This window comes from Parasteatoda tepidariorum, chromosome 3 (genome assembly GCF_982258835.1).
Source record: "Parasteatoda tepidariorum strain Cologne lab strain chromosome 3, Ptep-v5.0, whole genome shotgun sequence".
NCBI lineage: Eukaryota > Metazoa > Arthropoda > Arachnida > Araneae > Theridiidae > Parasteatoda > Parasteatoda tepidariorum.
Window position 1 is genome coordinate 38,809,554 of NC_141757.1, and position 18,483 is coordinate 38,828,036.

General features: G+C 29.7%; 1 protein-coding gene across 1 annotated transcript in view; it reads left to right on the forward strand.

Moving 5' to 3' along the window:
* Positions 1 to 18,483, forward strand: part of LOC107436350 (glypican-6) — a 168,220-nt gene that overhangs the window by 79,682 nt on the left and 70,055 nt on the right. The window contains exon 2 of the mRNA XM_043049176.3: positions 8,341 to 8,499. Coding sequence (XP_042905110.1) covers positions 8,341 to 8,499 — 159 coding nt within the window. The remainder of the gene's footprint in view (positions 1 to 8,340; positions 8,500 to 18,483) is intronic.

Sequence of the window (18,483 nt, forward strand, 5' to 3'; positions counted from 1 at the left end):
CTACATTAACTGTTTAAACTTCAGCGGTGTTTACAGTATTTCAATTCGTTTGTGTAGTTTTTTTTCCCTCTCTAATTTGAAATACTATTTAGGATGCAAAATATCTGAATTTTAATTCATTAAAAATTTCAAGTTGATTCATTGAAAAGACCTTTTCCCTCGCTCATAAGTCAGAAGGATATGAACGGAGGGAGAAAGTGATGTATATGCTTTAAACAGCTTTATTAGTTTTACCTAAATATTGTGGTAGTTGATATTTTATGAGCTTTGTAAAATAAGAGATTGACGATCAGTCGCAATGGGAGTTAATGTAAGATTAGAATTTCTACGGTTATTTTCCGTTAAAAATGTTATTAAAAAAAAACTCTGTGGCCTTCATTTTATACAAAACCATTTAGTATATGTTTGCTTATTTTTAGAGTTTTGAAAATAACTTTGTTTCAAAGTAATTTGGGTTGAGAAAAAATAGCGTTAGATAAATTTCATAACTGGCTGTTTTAGCTAATAATTTTTTTGCATATATTGCTTTTTAGGATTATTACACCATGATCCAAATCAGTTTTTATTAGTTCAAACAGAAATAAAAATAAAATTAATAGGAAAAAAATAATAAAAGGGAACAAACACAGTATAGTATTATAATACTATATCCTAAACTACTCTTAGCTTCAGTGTGTATTATTATCACTATTAGTTTCTGTTTATATTTTTGAGAAATAATTCATATTGATTCATCAATTGCTATCCCCCCCCCAATTCTAAGCAAAAAATCTTTATTTTTCTCCCATTTTTTTGTTGATTATAAAACTTTGTTGGAGAACAAAAGCGGAAAAATTATTGAAGGAAAACAATCAAAAACTTTAACGAAAAGTCCTGTTTTTTAAAGATCTGGGCTTTCCGGTTCAAGATATCAAAATCTTTCATCAAATTGAAAATATTAATTTTCATTCTGTTACCTTACAAGCAAATTATTCTAGAGACCGACACAATAGTTATTTGAAATAAAAATAAAATTATTTTGTCAAAGTCTTAAAAAGGAGATAATTTCGCCAAAAGTGGAAGACTTTTTCCTTTCATTCATCTATTCAATTCTATTACACCTGCTCCAGTATGTGCCTGAAGGTGAAGTCAATTTCTGTTCAATACCAGGGAATGACTTCGAAAATCGTTCTTTCTTTTCCTTTTAGAAATGTATTTCACCTGCGTTTTTTTTTTTTTAAATATTTTTTTATTATTTTATTCTCTCTGCATTTTTACAACAATAACATCCTTCCTTTCATCGAGATCAATTAAAATGTATTGTGATTTTTTATTAAGAATCCTCTTTGTAAACATTAAAAAACTTCATTTTCTAATCAGGGATGACTTTTTTTCCCAACTTTCATTAATATTTATTCCCTTTTCTTACATATTAATGTTAATTGCATTCTACCAGTTTCTATCAGAGAGAGGGAAAAAATCTGCAAAAAATTAATTCATTTTTTGAAATTTAAACCAAATATCATCAAATTTGTGTTAAAAAAATATATAAATTTTTGAGATTCCTAGTTAAAAATCTTTTGATATTTGAGAAATGTACAAATCGATCCTAATTTTTGGATTAAGGCTGCTAGAATATTTTCTTGTTCTTCATATCACCCCATTGGTTTTCAATATTCATACTTTGCTGATTAAATAAAGCTGCTGATTTAAATCAACTGATGTTTCTTTTAAAAATAATAATCTCAATCAATAACTTTTTTAAATCCTCGATTTAAAAATTTGCAAAACCCTTTATTATGCCATCGTTTTTTTTATTTATTTTATTTTATTCATTTAAAATTTATTCTTAATATATTGCTGTGTTAATTTGTCCTAGTTGTCATATGTATATCAGTTGTACTTTCTGTGAAATCAATTTCAGCACTATTGAAATAAAATTTTAAAATTCTTAAAATGCTTTTCGCAAACATGCTTATCTAACAGCTTTAATTAGATATCTCTAAATAAATTTTGTCTGGTGATTTTCTTTTTTTATTAATCATACACATTATTAAACATATTATCTGTGATTATTATACATATGTATGATTATTATACATATTATGATGATTATGTACAGTATTTGAAACACTTGGTTAATATGATGCTTAAAATTTTTATTATATTTGTAATATTAACTGATCGCTCTGCATAACAACCAATAAATCTGGTGAATTTAATGCCTTCTCACAATTTTCTCTAAATGAACTTTTCTAACTTAATAAATAATAATGAATGAAGATTATCACATTAGCTATTCATTTAAATGTTATGCAAAATAACTATTAAGTATTTTTAGAACTAAATATTCTTTGAAAAAAATTTAATTAAAATTTTAATTTTTAAATGAAATATTTATTTTAAATAGTTATAATTTTTTTCTTAAACTTAATTTTTTTCTGAAATTATTGTAAAAATCTTTATTTTTACTTTGAATTGGGGCTGATTTTATAAACATAGCTGATAATTTCTTGTTTAAACATATTTCATTGTAGAAATGAAATTCAAAAATTAATTATGTATTACTAATAAAATATACTATAACATTTTTATTTAGTTTGGTTACAATGTAAGAATATAAGTAAATAAAACTCTTTAAGAATATTTTAAATCAGTAATGATTGTTAAATGATCTAATGCTAATAAGTGTGTAGTAATATTTAGCTATACAATGTTAAAAAAAAAAACATTAATATTATACAGAACTTTCTATCTTTACTTTTTTTTTCGAAGTTTTTTAAGCAAAATGTATTTTTTTTTTTAGAAATTTTCTTTAGAAATAGAATCTTGATTATTTCCTTTTTATTTCATTTTGTTGCATGATAAATTTTACATTAAACAGTTATTGATGCATATTAAGCATTATATACAATATAGAAGTAAATTTTACGCAAAAAATGCAAAGAAGGTAAAATAATGAAATCAAATCATAATTTACTTTAGATACTTAAAAAATTGTATACTGTCGTTATCAACACTCAACATCTTTAAGGAAAAAACGTCAAAACATTTTATCGAATGAAAATAAAATAAGTCCCCTAACATTTAGAGAATTTGTTTAAAATTAATTAAGAAAAATGGTAAACTCACAGTCCAACTAGTGTTTAATCTTTCTACCGCAGAGGGGCGCTTCACGTTCATAGAGTAAAAGTCGCTGTCTTTTTCTGAGCTTTGAAAAAAAAAAAAAAAAAAAAAAAAAAAACGTTTTTGTTTCGCATGTTTGCATTAAAATGAATACCATTTATTCTTAATACTTTTTATGCTACTTATACTTCTCTGTGGTACTAGTACTTCTACTACGTTCTAATACTTCTTCTCTGTCTTAAATTTCACCTGTCATTGAATGTGTTAATTGCTTGATGGTAGTTAGTTTCTTCTTGTTGCCAGCTTTAATAGTGCACTTTATTATTTTTAAAATCTCTGCCGTGCATGTTGAATACTTCGTTTTCTCAGTTAAAATTATTTCGCGTGCTAAACAAGATGGGGTGAATTCCTAAATAAGCGAGACTTGTCTCCAAAGATGAATGAGCAGCCATTAATATTAATAAGGTGTCGACGAAATTCAGCATATATTTGTGGGTTCTGATGTCAAATCGCTTTTGCCTTCCTCTTGCAATTAGAAGGGCCGTTGCCATGGGGGGAATCAACAAAACATTGAATGTCTTAAACGATAAAAAGAATGAAATTCGTTAATAAGTTTACACTCTGTTTAGATGATTTAAAAGTTCGAAACTTCTTAGCAATTATTTTTATTAAGTAATATTTTTTATTATTAACATTTTAGTAGATAATGTTGAATAGCGCACATTTCTGAGTAATGTATTTTTCTCTGGACCGTTAGTTAGTATAAGTAACGCATTAATTAATTAATTATAAATATACATTTGCAGGTGATCATTTTTCTAACATATGTAGTCGAACATTTTTAGTGGATTTTCATGTTTTATAATTTTTTTAAAGTGAAAAACAGTAAAAAGTGAAACATATTTAAAAAAAAGTAAAACTTAACAAAATATTTTTAAAAAAATTAAACGCGTAAAAGACAACTAGAATTTACAAGTGGAAATTTGTAAGAAACAGAGGTGTCCAAACCGAAGGCTGAACTACATCACTTAACTATTATCATTCCATCAATTGTCGTAATATTTCTGGTTGTTTTAACTTTACTTTGAAGCGTATTCTGATTGGTTGCTGTGTACTAGTAACTGATTGATTATTGATAATTTTTTTTTAGCAAAAACTACCTGACAAATAATAAATCATAAAAATAGTTATTTTAAAGAAAGTTAGAAACTTTCTATTCAACTAACTATTACAATTTAAAACAACTAAAAATAAACAGATGAAAATGGTTATTTTTTTTAAAAAATATAGACTCGTAAAAAATTAAGAAACAAAAAGCTTCGATATGTGAAAATTTTCATTTTGGAGGATAGTAATTACTTTTAAAAATAAGAGTAAAAAGCAAATCCTAACATGAAATTATTAATAATATACTTTTAATAATGTATTTTTCTTTCTCTCAATTATTGCATAATATACATTTATTTCCAGCTTTTTTTAAAAACAAAAAATGTTACACGAAAAATATATAGATTAGATCGACTTACAAAGAATAAATTGTTTATGAAATGAAATACATGATGGAGGGAAAAAAAATTGTTTTCTCCGTATCAGAAAATTCGTAATTTTTCTATCGAACAAAAGGTTTTTAATAAAACATGAGCTGGATAGCAATACGAGTTTGTTCTATTTGAAGTCGTTTGATGAAAATTTGAGGTCTTCTTTCGATATCGAATTCTATAGGAGAGATATTATATCTCAATATCCCAATCCTTCTTTTTTCTCTATTTTTCTTTTTGTTGTTGTCTCTCGGAGAAGTTTTCGTCTGCTTTTATTCGTTCAAAGCAAAATCCGATTGTCGTGGCGATCTAGATAAATTTTGAAGATTAGTAAGGGTACTAACGATAGATACCTGATATTCTTGCCTGCTGTCAGAGTCCTTGTTTGGTCACAAAAAAGTAGGATCTGGAAAAAATGGGAACTGGATAAATCGCATCCGAATACTTTGTTTCATGGAACATTTTCGTCTTTCATAGGTTTAGTTTTAATGGCATGACGCAAATTAGATTTTAATAAATAAAATTATTTTTGTTTAATTCAAAAATATCTGCATTTAAAAAAAAAAGAAAAAAGGTCAAAACTAAGAACATCCTGAATAGCTATTGGATTGGAGTCGTTGTGATTTTCAGGGTTTGAATTTATTTTGTTCTTCGTTTATTCATTTCTGTATCTCACCAGTCATATTATTTTTTTCATTTATTTATTCCTTCCTTAGTTCTTGATTGAATGAATAAATAAACCAACATTTATTTATTTCTCTGTTTATTCATTGCCTTTTTTTAATCTTTTTCATTTCTTCAATGTCTTTACAGTTGCTTATAAATTGAGTTAAGAAATTAGAAACAAAACACACTTTGATTGAACGGTATAGTATTTTGATTCTTTTAAATTTTAAAATTTGAATTAAAAAAAGTTCTTGGACGGTTTTTGAAAAATAACACTTGTATCAAGGAATGAAAACTTAAATCCAGAGCTAAACAGAGTACTCAAAATTTTTTTAACAGAGCTCTGATTTCGATAATAGTTCTATAGTTTCCTGATCGCTATAAATTAAATTTAGTACAATATTGTCATCAGAGGGAATTAATCCCGAATCAAAATTTTAGCCAATATGTAAATCTAGAGTGCTCAAATTTCAGTTGAAGCTTTGCGTCTAGTGATAATTAAACTTACAATTGTTTCTTAAATTGTATAACCAAAATTTATTGTCATTTTAGCGCCAATCGAAGTTTTGACGACTTTCCTACATAAGCTATCAAACTGACGCTAAACTTAAGTTGACGACTTTCCTACATAAGCTGCTATCAAACTGACACTATACTAAAGTTGACGACTTTCCTACATAAACTATCAAACAGACACTAAACTAAAGTTGACGACTTTCCTACATAAGCTATCATACAGACACTAAACTAAAGTTGACGACTTTCCTACATAAGCTATCAAACAGACACTAAAGAGTAGAAAATTATAAAATGAAAACAAAAAATTTTAAAATAATTTTATTTTTGTCAGACCTAAAGCGAAAAATGTTGAGTTCATCAATTCCATTGTAAATTTTTAATATGAACACGAAATCCCCCCCCCCCCCGTTTTTCCTAAGTGATGCACCCTACGCTTTTTGTTTCAGGTAGTGCGAAAATGAAGTTTTCATTCACAATTAGTCTAAATAAAATATGTAGTTTTTAAAAGTGATATTATTGTTATTATTTTTTCACATATTTATAAAAGTCCTTTTGTAAGCAGCTTGATACTGATGAAAACTTTCGCTGTCATCAGCATTATGTTTTGACGAAACTTCTGTGGTTAACAAAACATCTGTGGTAAAGAATGGCGAATGTTTTTTAGAAAGACCTTTGGCGACAAACTTGCACGACGAAAGCAATTGAAAACTCATTTCTCGAAATCTGTTGAAAGCAAATCCACGCCGTTATGGAGCCACAAACAACTAAAATATAAATATAAATCCACAGGGCCCCGAGATTATACGTGGGTGGGTGTATGAAATTTTTCCCTTTCAAATCCATCCCCCGAAATGTGCCGTTACTATGACAACCAAGTATCTCCCCCGTATCATGGATAATGGAAGAGTGTCTCGAAACCTTTCCGCTTGCTTCTTAAAAATGCTCCATCGCCAAATTAAAGCCAACACAAACATGTTTCGCATTATGCACGTGTATGATGCTGTTAGATGATCTCAGCTTTTCTATACGCAAGTGGAACAGAAAATGTTTTTTGATGCATGCGTGTCTTACAGTGTATCCTTTTTCCATTTCATAGATGGGGACGGTACTGTTCTTGTAACTTGAGAGTTACCATTCTGCATTGATCTTAGTAACTTTAAACCTAAGAACTACGAACATGAATACAATGAAGCACAATTTCACGGAAATGTTACTTTTGGAGCTGCATGGCGAGAATCCAGCTCTTGCCGAATCTCTTTCGTTAAGGGTGGATTCATGAATTTAAAAAGTTTGGAAAACCGAACACCTTGTTGCAAGTGATAGCAGATTTATACTTTATTAATTAGTCTCATTGTCATTTACTTTTACTAGAATAATGAGAATAATCAGAGATTATGGATATTTATACCACTTGGTGGCACACGACATATATTTCGGTGGCGCAGAAGTTAATGACAAATTACTTTTTATTAAATTACATTACTTGAAGACAACACTAAAGGGAAAAAAACTCGAATGTAGAGGCTATCAAGGGAGGATTCAGAAACAAATACGATTTTGAGTACCAATATGATATTTTTCATTATGCAAGGGTGCCTATAGTTTGTCTAAAATAAGAACTCCCCCACGCATTCGTCTGGACTTGTGGCGGTGACTATGGTAACGAGGTATGACTGTTTCAAGTAGGGGTGCGAGGTCACTGTTTTGGAGTGGTTTCGACTCGGAACGGCGAGAGAAAGGGAATCTCATCGGTTTACTATTGTGTTAGTCCTAGAGTGACGCTACCCTTCCTAAAACTTTGCCTCAAACTTTGTGGCGGAAGGAGTTCTTATCTTAGACAAACTATAGCACCCCCTCCACTATGAAAGTCCATATCATTGGAGAAACAGGCTTTCTCTTGGAAAGTACGTGAATGCAATAAGTTGTAAATAAAAAACCTAAACTAAATTTCAAATCTTGAAGAAATTACCAATATAATAAGTTTGCACAATGTCTAATCCAGGTATATTCATCAATTAATTTTATATAATCTATTGTAAGCAAGTTAATAACTAAATATCAAATATAATTATTCTTCCATCAGCATGACAGCCTAGTGCAGCAAGAACCGTCCCAACTAGTCGTCTCCATCTAGCTCGATCAGACAGAAGGTTTCGACAATTATTGATTCCCATGGTTTTAAGATTTTTTTTCCACATAATTAATCCATCTGGTGTTTGGTCTTCCCCTTTTTCGGTTGCCAGTAAACTTTCCAAAAGTCAGCTTCTTAACAGGATCACCGTCATCCCTCCGATCGACATGTCCCAACCATACATGATCCAATTCTATGGTTTGAAATCTAAGCAGTGGTTGACACTTCATTTTTTTTTTTTTTTTTAATGAAAATATAGCAAGTGGTAGACTGGACACCTAAAAATAATAAACCGTAATTTTATATTAATCGAAAAAAGTTCACTATCTCTTCTTTATATTAATACAACGTTAGTTTTACAAATATTTTTATTCATTTTAGGGGATCATCTGAGGATATGTGATAGAGGTCTCACATGTTGCACAACTGACATGGAGCACAAACTAAGCACACACAGCAGGGCGGAATTTGACCGTCTTCTGCGGGACACCATTGGTCAAACTCGCACTATATTTGCTGCTCAAGCACAGAGGTTCGATGGTAAGTTGATTTTTTTTTTAATATTTTTATTTTCAAGCATGGGCTTACGATTCCTAAAAAGTGATGTTGTTTTAAAGAAAGAAAAAAAAAAAAACTCTAGACGCATATAAAGAAACTTAAAATGTCTCTACGCTTCTGTAGGATTATTACCTGATTAAAAGCTTCATTCGCTTCAAGCATAAATAAAAAGTAAACAACATTTTATTTTATTTTATAACCGTCGTTGAACAGCCGACCCAATTTTTTGAGTTTACGACTGCTAATATCCAACTCCGTATCCTTGTAACTTTGAACCCAGTCCAGAAGACAAGAAAACTTCTAGATCATTCATTGGGAGAAAATTGTCTTTTTGGAGGACTTTTTGATGGAACTAACTCGCATTTGCGTTACATGGGGAGAAAAACCACGAAAACTTCCCATGGTTATTAAACCTCCACGGCTAGACGGCAAGGGGACTTAACCCGTGACCCGTAACACGGGTTAACCCGTTAACCCGTGATCCGTAACCGGTGCGAGCCATGTGCGGAATTCGTATCGACCATCCATCCCTGGGATTCGAACCCGGTTCACTTCACCGGGAGGCAAACGCTCTATCCCCTGAGCCTACACAGCTCAATGCATGCTGTTATAACACATTATAACATACTGTTAGTACAAAGTGTTATATACTTTTTATGCATTTTTGTAATCATCAGGTAATTACAATAATTATTCGTCCCCTTCCACCTTCGCTTAATCATGGCAACCTTACACATTTATTACAACGTTACGCACAAAGGTGAAATTTTTTATTTCCCAAGTTGAAATGGAAGATTCAAACTATTTTAAAATTCATTAACTTTCGAACAATTAAAAACATTATCTGGAAGAGGGTAGTGGGAACATCAGGTCATTTATTTAATACAAGAACATTGTCTCTCTCTCTCTATTTTTTTTTATAAAGTTTTTTAAAGTTATTATCAGTTATTCTATTTTTAAAATAGGGTTGGAACAATACACATTTTACCCGTTTTGTTCGTACGAAAAGGAGCTAACGATTTTTGTTTTTATTTCTCATCCCACAAAAATATAGATTTTTTATTTTTATTACTTGTATTTGTACTTTTACTTACTCTCGTTGCATAAGATAAGCTAAAATGAATGGATAAAAAGGTGGTGCTTGGCAAAAATTGTATTATCTGGTGAAGAAAATTCTCATTTTTCATTTAAATTACATTTAAAACTTTCGATTTCGGTCATCGGGGCAAAGTGGATCTGAAAAATAGAATGATCGAAAAATTCTTGTTTTTGTTTTTTTTTCCTATTAAAAATGCATTTTCTGAGTAAATGAAATTTGTTTCTTTTTTTTTTCCTGCATTATAACGTGATGAGATTCTATTTCGTAATTTAAAATTTCGATTTTATTTATTTATTTTTCTCAATTTTATTTGCAATTGCAATGAAAATTGAAATTCTTTTTCCATTTAAAGTTATTTTTCGATACAGTTGATTGAATATTTCGCGAATTTATTTCTTAATATATTCTGATTCTTCGGAGAAAGTTAATGAAATATACCTTTGGTATAAATAAATATTTTATATATGTTGTTAATAATACTTTTCTTATGAAAGGCGTGTTTTCAGAATTTTGAACTTAATAAAATTCAAATTACAGTAAAAATGTTTTTATTTATTTATTTTTTTTAAAATCGTTAGGTTAAGTTGTATTTCGGGAAAGCAAATTTTTTTGTTGGATTAGATTGTATTTTTTCGTTTTATGATTTCGCTTTGAAATGTTTGAAGGAAAAATATTTATTTAATTTCTCACGTATCCTTTACATTAAATTTTACAGGAAAATCTAATCTTGCATTTAAAAACAATTAATTGCATTTTACTTAAATTAGTTTTCGAGTAATGTCGTTTCTTTTGAAATTTTCACATCTTTATTATTTTGTTTTTAAATTTTATTTTATTAAATTTGTATAAATGATTGAATCAATTATTTCTGTATTCATTTCTTCGTGATTGTATTAAAATTTTATTAGGAAAACTATCGAAACAGGGTGCCGACCGGCCTGTGTAGGGGGCAGGGAACTGTCCTTGCATCAAAAAGGTCCTGGGTTCGAATCCCGGGTAAGGCATGAATGTTTCTTTCTCCGTCTGTGTGTTCTATGTCCTTTCTCCTTTGTGTGTGAATGTGACCCGCCCTATAAACGGGTTGTGGTTTTGTGAATGGCGTGGCAGAAGTCGAATTCCTGGACATAGATGGCGCCACTGAAAAACAGGAACAATCGCTCCCCAACTGCCTGAACGACAAAAAAAAAAAAAAAAAAAAAAATCGAAACACGGTACCATTATTTATGAATGACACTATTTGTCACTATTTAAAAATATAATATTTCTATTTATTTTATTTTTTCCAAATAAATTAAAATTAAAAAATTTAACTGCATTTTGTAATTTTTGAAATTGTAATTTTCTTCAACCCCTCACATAAATTATTAGATCTTTTAACTAAGCTTTCCATTCCTTGCTTTTATATCAAAATATCTTGAAAGTAAATGTTAGTTATACTGGATGATGTATTGTTGGCGCCTTAACATATTAATTAAAGTTCTTGTCAACATAGAACTCACAGAAGTAGACGCATTATGCAAGTTAATATTTAATCGAGCAATTACTCAAATTAATATTTAAGGTAAGGAAAAACGTTAACAAAACCTAACCCTTGATGTTTGTTATGCACAAAAAGCCTTATTTTTGTTAAGTTTTTGATTACCTTTTTTTGCAAAATTGTTGTTTTTATATGGATATATAGATATTCTCTGCAATTTTCTTTATTTTTATGCAATTACTATATTTTTTTACGGAATTCCCTCATAAGTACCGGACTATTGTTCCTCTCTTTCTCCGCCTAGAGTACAGCCTTGACAGCCATTCTTGATATAGAGTACAGCCTGTATTACAAGTCAAATGCATACTTAATTTTCTTAAATTTTCGTTTTATATATAAAAAAATTTCTGCTACTTTTTCTCTGAAATTCTATTATTTTCAATTTTCCATTAAGTTAACATCTGTACCCGGATTTACCCCTCTAGCGGTTGGAAGATCGGATGATTTGACTTTTTCTAGAAGCAAATCGTTTATATATGTATAAAAAAAAGTAATACATCAATGATTTTAATGATTTTTCGAGAATGAAATATTGTACACAACTAAACAATGATTATCTTGATTAGATTTGGCAGTTTCTAGATCGAACAATTTAGTTCCAATAAGCCTCCGAATTTTAGCTACTCGAGTATTACCCACTTTCTTTATAAGCAAATTTCCTTTTCTCTTATTTGAATTATTCCTGTTACTATACATGTAAGAAAATCGACTCTTTAATTATCGTTACTGTAAACACATATATAAGAAGACTTATATAGTTGAATTGTATATTATTTACCATAAACAGGGGTCTGGTTAGAAGAAATTTGGGTCCGTTAACGGACCCTTCACAAAATATCTTTTCATAAAAACGGACCCTTCACAAAATGATTTTTCTTTTAATCGGACCCTTCACAAATTTGTTTATCTTCATTATTGTTTTGTTCTTGGCGAACAAAGAACACGGGGCGCGCTCAAAAGAGCAGAAAATCAGGGTCATGAATCGTGGTTGCCGGGAGAAAAGTGTTGCACCAAGCAGACTCCTCAATTCTGCTTTTAACATGTAAAGTCTATGGCGGGCTTGTCATACTTTGAATCGATTTTTCTTGTTCAAGAATCGGAGTGATCAATTAAAAAAAAATACTAATAATTTTTTCAATCTTTCCTATCCACGAAAATGTAGGTTAATTTTTTTTATCTTTATTACTTTTTGTAATATTGCCTTTGAAACACAAGTCACTTTCTACCTTTGAGTAAGGGAGGAAGGCAACTTCCACCCCCAAGTTCACTAATCTTCTCGGTGGGAGGTCTTGCCCCCTTTTGAAAATCTTTTTCTCTCTCTCTGTCCTTCTGAAGAACTGATATGGGGAACGCTTTAAAAACCGATAGCTTTCTCTTTAGTTATAAGCTTGTAATTTATTATGAAAATTATATTTGCTGATAATTCGTTCATTCTATATACATTTTATTTATTTAGTAGTAATAATTTTCTTGTTTTTATTCATTTTGAGAATGGAATTTATTTTTTAAATACATTATTCCCCTTTTTTAAACTTTGTTTCTTGTTTTTTAAAGATGTTTCAGAATTAAAAAAATTAGCTGCTGAATAAAGTGAGATTAATTAAAATCAAATAAATGACGTAAAGATCTTCCAATATGCTATAAAGCATCACAAAACCGCCGTTTTCCTTTTTTTTTAAAAAAATATATCGTACACTCATTTGTAGGTTTAAAAAAACATTTACATTAAAAAAATTTAAAAGGTTCCAATTTTTTCATTCCGTAAATAGTTTTAATTACTCCAATAGCTGGGATAGTATGTTTTTTCACGGTAAGGGAAAAAAAATAGCTAGTACACAAGACCACGCATCATCCAAACATGAACAAGCACTTAACCCTGTTTTTAGGGCTTTAATGTAAATACACAAGAACACTAAAGTATTATGAAATTTTCATTTTAATCAGCAAATGAAGAAAAATATGAAAATACACGCATGTATTTTAAAATTCTTTAAAAAAAAAAAAGGGAAGTAAAAGAACATTAGTGGTCATAATTAATATTCACGAGAGAAAAATACAAACGGTATCAAAATATAATGAATCGATGCTTAGGAACGCAACATTGAAAATATTGAAACCAGTTTGATTGCCAGATGAAATAAAAAGAATGAGAAATGTGATTATTATAAACACCACGAAATTTCATCACGATAAATTAAAAAATTAAAATAAGCTGTAATACTTAGAGTTAAGTTACTCTTTGTTACTTCAGACAGTCAAACTGGTTTTGATGCTTTCAGACCTGATTCCTTAGTTGATTCCCTAATCGGTAATTCCTAATTAATACACTTTTTAAAACTTTTTTTCGCAATATTCTAAAAATATATATTAAGAGTAGTAATTATGCAATATCTTATGTATTTAATAATGAGAAATTTTTCGAATTCATATTAAAAGTGTATAATGTAACTTTTATTCATAATTTTTTGCTAGAACAAAGTATGTAATCAATGTGTTATTTTAATTTCTCTTCCCTGACCCTCTTTTGCCATTCATGGAGAAGAGTTTTAGTAGAAATTTCTATACTGCAAACTTTAATTAGTGTAATTATAGTTAATTAAAATATAAGAAAACTAACCGTCATTAGCATTACATAAAGAGGAAAAACACGAAAACTTCCCAGGGTTAGCCAGCATGCCATCTATATGAATATATCTCCCAGATAACCATAATTTTCTGTATTTTTGTATTTAATAAAATTTTGTAAAGTAAACTTGTCTCAATCTGTTGTTATGTTGTAAGTTTTAATGAAAACCAATAAATGCCTTTTCTTTCAAAAATTTCGTTATCGTACTTTTTTATAAATTAATTTCGATTATTTTGATAAATCTTTATATTAATTACAGTGAGCAGTCTCACAAATCTATGTACTAAAATGTAAAATAACATAGAATTGTTTTATTTTGTTATTTTTAATGATCCATCGAAATGATCTATTAGAAAAATAAATTTAAACTGTCACTTCAGCTTATTAGTCGAAAATGTTATAATTTATTTTTACGACAGAAATGATGCTATTTTTTATGAATCCTCAAAACTGAAATGAAAGAGTTACATCAATTTTCTTATAATATTACTTCTACGTTTAGAAAATTATAAAGCTTATCAAAGATAGTTTTTAAGGAATTTCTTAGAAATAAGTTATACTTTTGTAAGTTATTTATTTGTCCTTTTATTTACGACATTTACAAATAAAATGCGTTCATTACCCACTTTTACCATCATTCTTTGTTATTAGGGTTATAATAATTTTAAGTTAAAGGCCTAAAATTAAAAATGAAGTTCCTTTATTAAAGTAATCACAAGATATTACTTGATAAAAATTATTTGATAAAATATAAATACCTTTTAACAAGCAAAAGCTGATAAATAAAATATTTTCGCTTTTTAATAAGTTATGTTTTCCTTTATTCCTTTAAAATAAACTTCATATAAAACTGCGCTTTCAAAATGTGCAGTTTAATAAATTTATACTAAATAACTGCTTTAGATCAATAAGGAATTTCTTTTGTATTATTGTTAAATAATATCTTTGGCGATAAGTTTTTAAAGTAACTATAACTGAGTAGAAATAATGTAAGTAAAAATGATGAATATGAGTTTGTGGGTGAAGTTTTAAATGTATCCGAGCTAAATTATTTGAATAAGTTAAGTGATATAATCGGAATTTAGATCTGTCTTAATATGATTTAAAATTTTGGAATAATTAAATCGAATAATTTTCAATTTTGATGTTTCAATTTGTTTGTGACAAATAACAAATAACCCCGTGTTTATTTGTTAAGAATCAGATCAAAATAATAAACAATTCAAGATATAATTAGAAAAAGTGCATGTTAAATAAAATGATAAAACTATTTTGAAAATAAATAAAGTCGTTTTAGAGTTAAAAAAAATATTTTTTAAGTTTATCTTTGAAAGAGAAAAAGCATAATATAAGATGAAGAGTGAGTTTCTTCTGATATCTTTTGAAAGCTAGTTGACCCCCGCAGGTTGCAATTCCCCTTCAGTGACAGTGATTAGTTTCGGGTTACTTAACACACGCACCCCCACAAAAAATGTAGGGGAGACAGTGAAACGGGTTTTGGAGGTGCAATATATTTCGTCCCTTTTCGAACCTATCCTTACTGAAGGTTGGAATTGAAATGAAAAGGCCTCCTTAGGTATTCTTTGGCCAAGGTTTTGTTAATCGAATAAACCCTTCCCAGGGCAGAAAACAAGAAAGATGGATGTAAACGAATTAAGTTTTGTCTTCGGCAGACGATTCTTCCATTATTCGTCCGAAATGAATATTCTGCGTTCAGCAGTATAGGCTAAATACCAAATATTTGTATGTTGCATCTCTAATTTAGAAGCAGCAATTGCTGTTTATTTTTGAAAATTTAATTTTTTTTAATTATTATAATTTTACAGTGCCGAGCATAATCTTGAATCTATTTACAATTTAAAAACTCCTTGATAAAGTTTTTTGCAATGACCGGACCCTATTTGCACAAACTCATAAAAGTGGACCCTGGTTGAAAGAATGTGAGTAATTTTCTCACAATTTCATGAAAACCGGACCTTTCACAAAATGTCTGGACAGATCCCTGATAAACATGTATGTCAAAAAATTTCTTCTCAAGAAATGCATAGTTGAATTATAACTGCAGGAAGTTTATAGGCTCATAATATTGTTTTGTACGCAACGTCTAAAAGCATTTTATTTCCTAAACCAAATTTAAAATATGAATAAGTGAAAGGATTACATTTTCTGCCCACATTTTCTTATCTTCCATCCTCTTTTAAAAATAATGAATATTTTTTTCCTGGAAAAAAATATATAATCCGCCTTTCCGGATTGAAAGCCCCGGATCTGATGTTCTGACGTACCCTTGTAAACATACGTTTCACAAACAGCGAGAGGGGTTGCAAGAAATTATTTTTTTTTCCATCCTGTTTCAGTCAAATACTGTTACTTTGGGATGTGTACGATGTTGAAACAACGTCTAAAGAGTTAGAAGTTTTCTATCTAATCCATTACTTAGTCTTGAGCAAAAATGCGTATTATGAATTATGCAAAAGTAATCTAAAAAAGAATTTCTCCCCCATTCTTGATTCGCCTATTACTTATTCGTGTTCACCCTACCCCTATCTTCAATTTATTACGAAGTATTTCGTATTTTTTTTACTTTGTTTGAAAAGTTCTGAAATAGCGTGTTTTGTTAAATTGCTGTATTTTGTCTACCAGCGAAGAATTTTGCTTTGGAATATAACAATCTTGACGTTTGCGTTTAGTTTATATTTTTAAAAGAATTATATTCAGTGAATATAAAAGAGATTTTTATTGTATTTCTTGACTACGCTATTCTTTTGATTTGCTAGTTGGGAAAATGTATTTTGGTATCTGGTACAAAATTGTTCCTTGCATGGATTGTGGAAAGAGATATACTTTCCAGTAAAGTAAATATGGGTTAGAAGTTGGATTAAAAAAATACGCTAATGTTTTCATTGCTTCAGAGAATTCTTTTTCTTGCCTTACATCCCTTTATTTTCAAACTATTCATTGCCTTATTTTGCTTGAATTATTTGATGTTGCAGCGTGTTACATCTTTTTAGTTTGTACAGCCTTGACACACGTTCCGAGTGTCCAAGAAATGACCGACGTTTTGAAAAATTAAAAGGGAGGAAATGTATTCTCAAAAATTTTAATATTTAGATTCAAAGTTCGTCAACTGACGGTGTTGTGTATTTTATTCTTGATTTTATCACCGACGTTGAACAGTCGACCCAATTTCCGACTTCCAATGCTCAGCGCCATCACCTTTATTTTTGAACCAAGCCAGAAGACAAGGGAACTCCTGGATCAAGTATTAGGAGAAATTTTCTCCCGTGGAGAACTTTCTGATGGAACTAACTAGCATTTGCGTTACATACATGTAATAAACATGTTTTCTAACTTAAGCGACATTTTCCCACATAGATATGGGAAAATATCGTTTAGGAAAAAACAATAATGTCCCTGAATAACATGAAAGTAATATACCCGAATATAATAACTGAATTTTTGAGTGGTGGACTAGTTTTGCCAATATTTAAATATCGCTAACACTTTTCCTTTGGTGAAAATCTGTTAGTTTTTTGCATATTTTCTTTTTTGAGCCGGGATGGCTCAGGGGATAGAGCATTTGCCTTTCAATGGGGTGGACCGGGTTCGAATCCCGGCAATAGCTTGTCGATACGAATTCCTCATCCGGCTTGCACCGACCACAGTGCTGACGTAAAATATCCTCAGTGCTATCATGGTTTATAGCTCCCCAGTTGTCAGGCTAACCGTGGGAGATTTTCGTGGTTTTCCTCTCCATGTAACGCAAATGCGGGTCAGTTCCATTAAACAAGTCCACCATGAAGGCAAATTTCTCCTAATACTTGATCCAGGAGTTCTCTTGTCTTCTGGATTGGGTACAAAATTACATGGCTACGGAGTTGGACATTAGTAGTCTTAAACCCAAAAATTGGGTCTACTGTTCAACGGTGGTTATTAAATTATATAATAATATTTTCTTTTTGCCCTGAAATATATTCTTTTAAAATATTTTCTTTCCCCCCCGTTTTTGGAATCTAAATTAATAGTTCTGAATAACTGATACAAACACATAGCAGTTACAGCATACAATTCGCTAAAAACTGTTATTTTCATAAGATGAAGGAACCTCCAAAAGCCTCTCAACAGTGAAAAATAATTCACTAATAAGCAGGATAGGAGGGAAATTTTAACACGCTGAATTTACTTGCACAAAAATACAAACATCTCCCCTAAATTTGTTCCATAAATAAAAGATGTGTCGTCATATATCACGTTGTCCCATACCACGTACTATCTTTCTTAATTACATTTACCCGAAGAAAACTCGTAACTAATAGACAACCCTAGCGCATTTAAGTAGCTGGAGGCAGCTGTTGAAATTTTCACTTTGGATAGTCAGCGTGTGGCACCTTTACAAGAAATATCGATTTTTGATTGCGCTTCGGCTTTTAGGCTTTATAAAAAAAGACATGTGTCTAGCTTATAGACTTTTTTTGAGTATCATCCGTTGTGAATATTTTTCCAAAGAAGAACATGAACTTAGAAGATTTTCATTTATTTTATTAGATTTTTATTAACCCTTTGTGTACACAGAAAAATTTAGGTGAACTCTTTAAAAACTTGAAAATTGCCGTTAATGATTAATATTTTTTTAAAACTTATTTCGCAAAGGCGATTATTGATTTGAATATTGATTGTTTCAATTATTTATACGTGGTAGTAAAT